The 12,356-nt window shown below is 35.0% G+C and overlaps 1 protein-coding gene across 1 annotated transcript in view; it reads left to right on the forward strand.

The window, feature by feature from the left end:
• The first annotated feature begins 206 nt into the window (after positions 1–206).
• Positions 207–12,356, forward strand: part of LOC106673069 (M-phase inducer phosphatase-like) — a 124,416-nt gene continuing 112,266 nt past the window's right edge. Inside the window, exons 1-2 of the mRNA XM_014405008.2 lie at positions 207–349; positions 3,695–3,814. Coding sequence (XP_014260494.1) covers positions 3,700–3,814 — 115 coding nt within the window. The 5' untranslated portion in view covers positions 207–349; positions 3,695–3,699. The remainder of the gene's footprint in view (positions 350–3,694; positions 3,815–12,356) is intronic.

The raw sequence follows: 12,356 nt of genomic DNA on the forward strand, positions 1-12,356 counted from the left end.
CTGTCCTGATCCTTTTAAGGTTGTTTTTGATTATGCGATGAAACGCGGATTCGAGTTGGAAAGCGGGAACAGAGAAGCCAGTCACTGCCGAGTTCCGAGTGCCGGCCGTTGGGAGGAGGGGAGAGTCGTCGCCCTCACATCACCGGCGATCAGCTGTTTTTGAATACGTTATCAGCGGCCGTCGCCTCCTCCAATCTCGGGCCCCCTCCCAACGGCCAACCGCGACTGTTTCTCGCATCGGGAAATCCTCTCCTGAAAAGACCTGCTTGACGGGATTTGCACTCCAGGACGATTTCAAACGCAGTTTTCCGTTTCAACGCCGACTACGCTTCTACACAGAACAGAACAGGTAGGACGATAACTTTTTTGGCGTCGATATTTAACAAAAAAAAAAAAAAAAAAAAAAGCCTCCCCAATAATTCGAATTCGACGGTCCCAACGGTCGCCTTGGCCTCGCTCCCGATTCGAGTCCCCTTTCCCCGACCACCCAGCTTTTCTTGAATATAACGCAGATTTGAAATATTTCTGTGTTTGTTTATAACCGAAGCTCGTTTTACTAATTTGTCGATCATATTTTCAATATCGCTCAGTGTAGCTTATCTTTTGTTCTAATCAAAGCGATTTGGCAAGGGCCTCGAGGGTTGGAAACAACAACAAAAAAGAAGGAAGAGTAGAGGCTGCCTCTTTCCACACGACATTATAATAAATATATTCATCTAAAAAAATCTTACTATAACTATTGTCATTTAACGTCTTTTATATCTCCCAGTGGTGGTAAACGCTTCCTTTTTTTTTTTTTTTTTTTTTTTTTTTTTTACACTGATGGACAAATTTTAACGCATCACTCTATTTAGTTTAAAATTATATCCATTATCTACATCAGGCCAGGTAATTAGGAGCTATCGTAGCCAAAATAAACAGTAAATAATGCAAAATAAAAGTAGCATTATGCCTTTCCATTCTGCAACGCCTAAAGATCGCTTTCAATTAATCTTTTTCCTTCGTTGATTTCCTCCGAGATTGTTTTTATTGTTAAACCTTTTTTTCAATTGGTCCAGTCAGGCATTTGAGTGAATATGACAGTGAAGGGTCACAATATTATTCGAGGGAGGATGCAGCCAGCGCCAACTCGCCAGAAGTATGATTGTAAATTACTCTACAATAAGAAGGATTCAAAGAAACAGGGCTTCACACTAGAAGGCCAGGACAGGGTAGACCTAGGTGGAGGGAGAGAGAGAGACGATAGGTTCATCCATTATGCTCCAAGAAACCGCAGCATTACAGTAAATGAGATAAGATGTCTGATAAGGCATGTTCCGAAATGTTTCGATTTCCTCCAGGACTGTAAGAAGAAGGTTCAATGAAATTGACCTCAGGGCCGCCCTCTACCCGGATCGTGGAGCTCTTATCACAGCTCAGAAAATGGCCAAGCTGCAATTCGCATGGAACATGTGAATTTGACATTTGAAATTGGGGACGAGTATCTGATTACAGTTGAGTTGAGAGTTGGCCTCAAATCTTCAGACGGGCATAATTCCATATATAGACGCTGATGAGAAAGGTACGCCCCGTGCTGTATGGTTCCTCAGGTGGCATTCCACGGTGGGTCATTGATGTTCTGGGGTGGCATTTCCTCCTTCGTCAGCACCGAATTGGTTGTTGTGCGAGGAGATCTCTAACTTCACTACTTACAAGATATAATCGTAGAACATGTAGTGCCATTTGCCCCCCCCCCCATAACGGTGATAGATTCTTGCTAATGCAGGATAATTGCTAGGCCCCATAGGGCATGTATTGTGGATGACTACCTAAATGAGGTTGGAATCGAGTGCTTGGTGTGGCCAGCTCGAAGTCCAGATTTGAACCCAATCGAGCACATTTGGGACCCTGGAAGAGAGAAACGGCTCTTTTTCAATCACTTGATGATTGGGAAAGAATTCCTCAGGATTTTACCAGACATTTTATCCAAGGAATGGAAAGGCGTTTAATGGACGTGATTCGTGCCAGAGGTGGAAATACTCGGTATTTATTTGTTTTTGATTTTTTTTGTTCTCATTTTTACTTTCATACTCATTTTTTTTTTAAATTAGGTATTAAACATTTTTTTTACAACCAAATCTGTTTTTGGTATGAACAATATGAATAAACCTAAATACATTAAGATTTAATTAAGGGTGATGCATTTATTTTGTCCATCCAATTGTTGTTTGTTTTATTAATGGTTTACGGGCGTCCGAACTATGGACAATGAACTTTGATTAGCAGTGGACCGTTAATAAAACAAAACAAATTGTAATTGCGTAGAATTTAATTACTATTGAAATATGTAATCATAGGACTCAAAAACAAAAACCGGAGACTCATAATTTTTTCAAACTATATGTATGTATTTTTATCTTTATATTAATTACAATACTTATTTTAATTAATTAATCCTTATGTAAGGTATTGGTTGAAATGAAAACGTTAGTGTCACGAACGGGACTCGAACCCCACGACCTTGGGCTGGGTTCAAATCCCCCTTGTGACACTAACTTTTTCATTGCCACCAATACCTTACATAAAGAGTAATTAATTGAAAGAAGTTATTTGGTCAATCGGACCACGAAATATAATGGTCGGGGGACCGCGGTAGCCGAGTGGTTAGCATGAGAGACTCTCACGCCGCGGTCGTGGGTTCGATTCCCACCGTTGCCCCTGGCCCTTTTTTCCCAATAACCCCCCAAATTTGAACACACATATACGAATTTGTCACATGGCTAATATGCATAGTTCATAACGCAAAAAAAAAAAANATATATATAATGGACTTATTTTAATGTAAACCAAATTAAACGAAGTAAGAAATTCGCGAGTTTTAATGAAAAATATTTAATTATGATGGTTTGAAAGAAAATTCACCTAAACACCGTAACAATATTTTCTATCACTAGACGATTTTCCGGCATTTCGGTCAATTTTCTTTTAAACCATCATAATTAAATATTTTTTATTAAAATTCATGAATTTCTGATTTCTTTTAATTTGGGTTACAATAACATAAGTATGTTGTAATTAAGTTTATATATATGTTGATCGGTATATATACTTTTGATAGAATAAGTTACTTATTCTGGCCTTGTTGACTTATAGGGCTGCTGAAGAATGGCCAACAGTTCGAAACGACAAAACATTTAAAAAAAACACCACTATGGATTTTTTTGCAGTACCCTTCATCTATATCGTGAACCGTGCATAACAGGACAAAATTAAAACTACAGACTGTTGTTTACGTTTTTTTCTTAGTCAACGTTATAAAAGTAGTAGTAGTAGTCTATGGGCGTTTAAAAACTGCCAATTTCAACTTATTTTCTTGGTCTATTTGTGGAAACGCATTTCTCAAAGAAACGTAAAGATGTTAAAAAGTACTTGCGTTCAGTTCTTAGAAAAGCCCTTATGTATTTCTACTGTTTATGAATATTTGTGTAATCCAAAATGTGATTTACATTTGTAAACAAAAACATACAAAAACTAAACACTATTGAACTCAAGAATATTTTTTGTGCGACAACAGTAGACGATTAGTTGCAGTTAAAATTATTAGCCAGTCATTTATATTCCTTTTCATCGTGCTTATGCTTAGACTAATTATATTGATTGCGATAAAAGTGTTTTTTAAATTCATATTCCTAACTAGGTGTTTTTGTTTTTAAAGGTACAATGGAAAATAGTGGAACTTTGGCCGAAGATTCGCCCATGACATGCCTAGCTACAGATTTGAACTCTGCAAATCTTAATTCCCTACCGCGGACAAAGTCGCTTTCCCCTCGGACAGGTACGTAAAAGAAAAACGTTTTTCTTTACAATGTGATCAGATATAATTATATTGTTTTTTATCGTGATTATTGTTTTTCCGATTTTTTTGTATGTTTGCGTGTGAAACATTTATTGTATATGCTATCTTGTAATGGGTTTTACGATTAGCTTTACGTTATTGTGTATATACATAATTTTATTATGTGATAATAATTTTCATTGTAATAACAAATCTTAACAAAGGCCGATGAACAATAAATAGACTATTGGTAACGAGCGGATTTTAAAAGGGCTCGTTCAGGATTTGGCATAATAGGTACTTGACTATGTTTTGCTAAGAGGGATCTTTTGGGAACGTGTCGGGGACAAAGGGAAAACAGGTAAACTGGTAATGTCAGGTTGCGGGGGTGTGATATCCCACAAAAGGCACTTGTTGGGGTGTCGCCTACCTACATCACCACTGTTGGCAAGGGGGGGCAGTGATTCTCGTCTCACTCCCATTCAAACATTAAGCGGTGTCATTTTTAATAAGTCTGTTGTTTTCTAAAATAGTTAAGCATCGCGGGAATTCAGCGTGAAAGTTGGTGTAGATGAAGCTTACTTCTCGGCTAATCTTAGTACGGAAAAATTGAATCGATAGATTGTTGTGTACATTAATAATAAAAAACATATTTCAATGCAAATTTGAGATTAAAAGGAGCTTATACACTAGAACACAATGGGGAAACCAATATTTTTATTTAATCAAAAATGTTACTTGTCATTCCACTTTCCTTTGGTCAATAAAAAATTCCATCCCTCTTTTATTTTTTTGTTTTTTTTCAATTTTCCTCTATCGTTTGACGTGTAGCTGGGGTTGAGAGCGCACGTGCTAAACCGTTAGATGGGGGTCGCATGCCCTGCAGGGGAGATGCAACAATGCACAACTCCCTTCGTCTTTGGCCGGCTAGCTAAGACGTCTCATTGTTACTGCTAAGAACGGTTGGGGTGGCCCTGCAGATGACGATAGTAACGAGTTCTCCCGATTATGGTTTAGAGATAATGGAATCGCCGCGAGGTATGAAGAACCATATTGGCCGAGAACTGATTCCAGGTCGGATTGGACTTGAGGGAACTTTTTTAGTAACGGTAGGCCTGACCATTACTTATGAACACTATGATTATGCAAGCAATCACATTCTTGTCAACGTCGGCCAGTCCACCTAGGTCAAATATCGCTTCCCGCCGCCACAGACCACTTTCTTTATTTAAAGTCATTTATTCACATATTTACAGTTTACAAGTTTGCTTGGAGTACCAGTTTATTTTACCAGAGTAAAAAAGTGTATGTCTAAAATACATACGTACATTATACTGCCCTATGGTTCTTATTTCAATATTTTCGTTCGCGCGCGCAAAAAAACAAAACAACAAAACTGAGTAATACAATAATCCTTAATATTGGCAGTTTGCATAATTTTGACTTAATTTGGTGCTAAAATATTTTAAATAAAGAATATTGGTTCTTTATTTGAACTAAGCACACCATTTTTTTATGCAATATATTTCAGTTGGTAATGCATTACTGGCCACGTCTCTGGTTCCTCTTCAGAGCTAGAATATTATAATAAATAAACACTTCTTTGTATCAAAAACAGTAAGAAATTATGTACATACATCCCTCGCTATTTATGGAAAAAATACTTACAATAATCAAGAAAGAAAATATTTGTAAACATATCTGTTTTATAACTACTTAATAAAAGAGTAAGCACTGTCATTTGAACAATTAGAGACAAAATAAATTTAATGGAACAAAGTAAAATTGTTAACTCATTAAAGTGTGTTTGTAAAAAGTCTTATGTTGGAAAAACAATACATTTTCTTAAAAACAGAATAAAATATCACGAAAAAATTGTCATAAATCTTCACCAAACCAGAGGATCACCTCAACATGTTTTTGGAAAACAAAAAACAAATTTGAATTTCAATATATATATACANTGTTTTTGCATTTTATAATATTGCTGAGTATTTATTGTTTTTATTTACAGTAACACTCTACATATATTTATAATATTTATTTTATATGAGTTTAGTGATAAAAAGTATTCATGGCTGTAAATGCTTAACACGTTAATATTTATTTGCACCAAAGATTTGTATAGTTCTTGTCACATTGATATCTAATAATAAGTATTAGGGGGGGGGTGTCGGTGGCCGCAAGGTTTAGTCCTTGATACGGCGCTCACACTGTAAGGTAAAGGACCTGCATTCGAATCCGACATACTTAACAATGGTTGCACCTCTGCTGTTGCGAACCCTCGTTAAAAGGAAAAAAAAGAAAAAAAGAAAAAGGATGGTTAGGGAGTAATAGAGTAAATTCGAGTAATAGAGTAAAGTAATTCTTGTTTTTGTAAGCTTTTAATCTTGCTACCGTATGAGTTCAATTCAGCTGAACAGCGAGGTACGTAAATAAAAAAAAGATTTATTACTGTTTTTGATAAAAAGTATTTATATATTATAATATATATTGCAGCTCTGAAGAGGGACCAGGGGCGTGGCCCGTAATGCATTAGCAACTGAAATATATTACATAAGAAATGGTGTGTTTAGTTCAGATAAATAACCAATATTCTTGATTTAATCATTATTTTCCATCTACGAAACTATCTCAACAGCTTTTGTAGGGCCTGGGTCGATTGGCTTTGCTGTCAGTTCTCCATGATGAGCCATACAACGCAGTATCATCAGAAAACAAGGACAACATAACGTTGTCATTTATAAATGTTATGAATAATAGCAGACCAAGAACTGAGCTTTTTCGGCACATCCACAGGTAGAATCTTTTTTCAGACAGTACATTCCCTACTGGACCTGATCGCTTTCTGCCTGGCCGGATCTAAGTCTACATATTCCAATAACGTCGCGATTAAAATTTACACTGGCATTGATGAATGATAAGACCGGAACTGGTTCGAATTTTTTTGGATCTGATGGATAGAGGATAATGCGGGATGCAGACCCCTTTTTAAGACCCAAATAGTAATTTTTAGCGGATAAAGTTAATAATCCCCCACAACGGAGTGGACGAATGCTTGTCTCTTAGTAAGTGACTGGGGTGAGTTTAGAGGTGGGTTTGACCCCGAGGGACTAGCCCACATCCCGACAATGGTTGTAATTAATAAAAGGGATGGACAAGTTAAGCACGTGCTGCTCGTATGGACCGCCGGGCGGGGAGATGAGATCAACTGATTTCTCCTTGTCAATGAGGCCGAATGCGAGCAAGGAATTGAATGAGAGAGGAAGAGAGAGAGAGAGAGAGTGAGTGAGAGAGAGAGAGCGAACGAGCGAGCGGGGGAAACGGATGGAACGGCCGGTAGGGGTGAACACTGGTGCAGCCCCGAAGAGAAAGAAACGAACGTTGCATTTTTCTTGTGGGGATCCGGGAGAAAAAAGTCCACAAAGAAGACGGTGTTTAGGTTTCGTAATGGGCATCGGTTACTGGGGTGAGCCAGGTGGATAAGGACAGTTGGCGTTTATTATGCATATTTCTTGTAAAATCAGTATATGCAAGCATCAACTATTATTAAGTTTTGTTAACTTAAATTTGAAAAAGTTGTTATCGTTTATTATTACCTTTCTTCTCGAAACACCTATAAAGCGAAATTAAATCAATTGCAAATCTTTATAAAATAAAATATAATATGTTTTTTAATGCATCTCGTCTCAGAAGTCACTTGCGGTGCAAATTTCATGACTTGAACTTCTGCCGTGATTTCTGAGGTTTCCTCTTTAGGTTTATTTGGTGATGAACTGTAGTTTGAGCGTTTCAGATCATTTTGGTCTGCCCGAACCTCACCGTTTGTAGGCTATGAAACGAAAACACCTCCGAATAATAGACAAAATGATCGGAAACGACCAAAACTAAATCAAAAATAACAAGAAAAAATGTGTGGTGTTTAGTGACCGTTAAGTCAATGATTATTCGTAGATCGTGAGATGCGGTCTGGTGTGGCGTAGGTTTTAGAAAAACATTTTCTTCATCGTGCCAACGTTTCGATCTTTATTGAGATCATCTTTAGGGCTCAAAGTGTTTGTTTTCCGTGTAGATGTGTCATGTCGTGTTGAGAGTCACGATCAGTATAAATAACAAGTGGAAAATGAATGGCGTTGATAGTATTATTGGATAAGCTATTTTTAAAAATCACTTTTTAACATACCTCCTGGTTTTTGTGTTTAACTTTCCGTAACTACATTCCTCAGCACGTTTTGATGTTTTATGCTGTTGAATTAACGTTTAGGTTAACATAAAAAATAATTACAAATATATTAAGTATATACAGGGTGTATCAACTTCTGTAGTCCACCCATTTATTTCGAAAACGATGAACATTATCAAAATTGGCGTTATACAAACCCCAAGTTAATTTTGGCTAGGAATTGCGTGGTGGTAACAGATATAACATTACTTTCTTATCTAGCTGGGAAATGACATTAACTTTGTTATTTTAAATGAAAATCTAACATTTTTATTGCACAATTTGATTCTTGAGCTTGTTTTATGCCACTTTTACTGAAAGGAAAATTTTGATAGAATCGACCATTTCTGAGTTAGGCACTACCAAAAAATTCATTCCATACTCTGTGAGTGATGAACCTATCAGAATTCGCTCTGCACAACTTTAATAAAATAATATTTAATAATAAAATTCCGTTTTCTTCCAAACAAAATTTTTATCAGCGTGTCACGAGCGATACTGTGTTACGCGTCACAAGACGGGTAATTGCAGCTATGAAAGTTTTGAAATATCTTTCAAATATTTATAAAGAAATGTTTTTTTGGTATGCTAAAAACACACCTGATTGTATCATTTATCTAGAATCTAAACTTTCCCAGTATTTTTGACCACACTAAAGTTAAATTTACCGTATGTAAATAAATATCTAAGCTTGTCACCTAGTTAAATATCCTAAGATAGTTTTAAGTGGAGGAATCAGTCCAAAGTTGTTTTGGTACGTTGATATAAATAAACTGTGGGAGAAGTATAATTTGGATATAATGGATTTATCGCAGGATAAAGACAAATTGTGAATTTAATAGATAAAATTCAAAATTTGATGCTTATTGATTATATACTTAGAGCTAAAAACAGTACTCGTCATCCTCTTTATAATCATTTGTGTAGTGAAAGCCAATATGTAAGATCCGATGTAAATACAAGTTCGATAAGTTGGCTAATAAAATAATAATATTAATAAATCTAGATTGATATTTCTGGAGTTTGTTAAATATTTGAATGGAAGGAACTTGTGTCTTTTAGGTAAATACTGTAAGAAAGCCTGGCAAATCAAATACAACTTAATCGAATTTAACTTCTAAAGTATGCACTCTATGCCTAAATCAGTATTTTTTAATCGCTATTTTATTAAAATGTCTTCATAGTAATTTTAGATTAATGTTTTGTCTACAAGCGAAATTTAATTCTTTGGCAGTTTATTCAAATTTTATTGTATTTGATTTCATTATTGTTTTTCGACTATTTCTGTCTAGATGATTGTTTTTGTTTTAAGACAACCCCTCAGACGCCCTTAATGATGTGAGTATGTCTCCCGTATGGTATAAAGAAAGGAATGTTTAATATTGTGTTTGTATTTGTTGATTAAGTCTTTTATTATTATTCTACATACAGAATACTACATATACATACGTAATACCTATATATGCAGGGTGCCCGGCGAACAGCCGTCACACTCTTACATGTGAAAATGAACTAAAAATATTTCCTTACTGTTCAAAGACTGAGTATTCATTGTATTCCGTATATTTCACTTTTCAGTTTACTTCAACATTGCACAACTTTAATCTGTAAAGTTCCCCCGTATCACATCAAATATTAATCTTACTGTAAATTATGCAAAATCGGCCTGGGCTTATCGAAGTCTAATACTAAATGAATTTAACTAAGTAATTTTTTTTTCTTTTACTACTTATCTCTCTTCCCCCGCTCTGTCTCTTGATATTTGATACTTGGTTTCACCGGTCTCAGCTCTGGTTCATTGATTTTTACTTCTCAGTTTGTGTTCTCTGTTTCTTTATCCTGTTTTGGACTTGAATTCAGTTTATATGTGTCTTATTTTATGTATTATTCATACTCTAATTATTTCTATTAATATACTACTGATGCATTGGTAAATATTTAGTTTATTATTTAGTATTTTGTTATAAACATTACATTTAGCATAACATTGTACTTATTTAGCTTAATGCATTTGTATGTTTACTTTATAGGACATAGTTAATAATTAATTCAAACTCCGGAAGATGGTTACCTTGCCGAATTAAGTTAATTTTCTCGTTTGAATTGTCTTTAATTTTTATTTTCTTCATGTATTGGAGCAATAAACTTATTATTATTATACTGTAAATATGATTACATCAATGGAAAAACCCTATTAGATTCTTTTTTATTGTAACTATTTTTCATCAGCTTGATGGCCAGAGCGAATTATTGCAATCTTAAACAAACAAAATACAAAATCACTTAGAAGGTAAACTTTACAAGTTTCCAAAGTTACTGTCTAAAGTTTAAGTGGATTTGATTGATTCTATAAATACCCACAGATATATTGCACTTTGCCCCTACTAAAGGGCTGTAAACACGTTCTTAATTTCTGGACGTAAGTTATCACCCGTGTAAATTTAATGTTTAATTGCTAAAAACATTGATTTTTCGGGTTCAAACTATTAAAAAACATATTCGCTAAGATTTTGAAATTTCTATTAAAGAATAAAGTTAACAAAAAATACTCTTTTACTATAAAACTGAACATAAAAAGTTTCTAAAAATGAAATTAAATGTTAACCAAAACCAGTTCTTGGTTCTTTTCTTTGAGGTCGTCCTTAGTTTGTTTCAGTAAGAGAATAGACCCACCTAGTCTGTAAATACATGTCGACATTTTTCTAGACTTATTGGTTTTCATAAAAAATAAAGTAGGAAGATAGAATTTTTTTCTCATTATTTATCTCTTTTAAAAAAGATAATAAGATTACTCCTTTTCCTTCTAGTTTTCATTAATGGTGTTTTTTTTCTACGACTGTGAAGAATTATCGACACCCTGGGGCTAAGGTCGACAACGAATAACTGTCTAAGGATGTCACCTGCCGCAGAAACCACCTGTATACGTGGTCGGATAGCAATCGCCGTTTAGGACAACTATAAACAACTTGGGGCATAAAATAGTTGATGTCTTGTTAAGTACGCAGAGATTTTATCGATTTAGTGAAGTGTCGGGGCTAAGTATGCAACTAACTTCATCACAGTATTTAACTCGCTTCGTGCAAGAAAAGTCCTTATGCCTTTCCTAACGTTTTGATAAATTGAAAAAAAAAAACTTCTTTATTTTTGTAACTTTGAGATTTTTCCATGAAATTTTTCTGAGTGTTCATTTAGTTAGCGTGTATCAAACGTCAATGCTTTTGAATCTAGATTTCATTATTTAAACAATAAAAATATAAACAGATGTTGGACTAAGGTCCCTTTCTGCATGAATGGTCTGTAATGGATTGAAAGAAGTTCAAATGAATGTTTAAATGATTTATTGATTAATTGGATATAAAATTGATATCAAAAAAGCGAATCAATGAATAAAACTCAATGTATCATTTTCAAAATTATTCAAAGTTCTCATCACCTCCTTGGTCAGCAATGGTCGGCCAATTGATTAGAGACATATAAACGGCATATATTTTTCTGGGATGTATGATTGTAGTTTAACATCGTCATTGACGTCATTTTCCAAGGAACTTTACCTGCAGGATGTGCTTTTCCAATTGGAAGTTCCAGCACAGTTGTTCCTTTGCGCATGTTGAACGTATGGCGAACAAGCCCATTGTTGAAATTGTAGTACTTCAACACTCCAGGAAACGTGCTGAATGAGTGATTCATGCAGAAAAGGAACTTAGTCCTGGAATAAAGCCCCATATCGCAAGAATTGAAAAATCACTTAGTCCTGGAATAAAGCCCCATATCGCAAGAATTGAAAAATCACTTAGTCCTGGAATAAAGCCCCATATCGCAAGAATTGAAAAATCACTTAGTCCTGGAATAAAGCCCCATATCGCAAGAATTGAAAAATCACTTAGTCCTGGAATAAAGCCCCATATCGCACGAATTGAAAAATCACTTAGTCCTGGAATAAAGCCCCATATTGCACGAATTGAAAAATCAACTAGCCGTTTCCTAGCCTAAGGAGTATCCGGATAGGGACCTTTCTGGCATAAAATCGATAAAACTTCCCCACTACACTTAAAACCCTCATTCATCTTATTTTTTCCAAATCCTTTGTGCATGAAGCGAATCATTTGTGAAATCAGTGGAAGTAGACTCCAGTAGACAGACTTTATTTTCAGCGAACTAATAATTTTCAGTTCCTTTGAAAATAGCTTTTTTATGTTATTGAGTTAACAATACATTCTAATCAAAATCTCCCATGAAGGATTTTTTTAATTTACTGTTATTCTTGGTTCATTCATTGTAGATTGTGACAACCTAAAAGAACTTTTTCCAACATTTAATTCA

The sequence above is a fragment of the Cimex lectularius genome, unplaced genomic scaffold (assembly GCF_000648675.2).
Source record: "Cimex lectularius strain Harlan isolate CLEC.00 unplaced genomic scaffold, Clec_2.1 scaffold99, whole genome shotgun sequence".
Classification (NCBI taxonomy): domain Eukaryota; kingdom Metazoa; phylum Arthropoda; class Insecta; order Hemiptera; family Cimicidae; genus Cimex; species Cimex lectularius.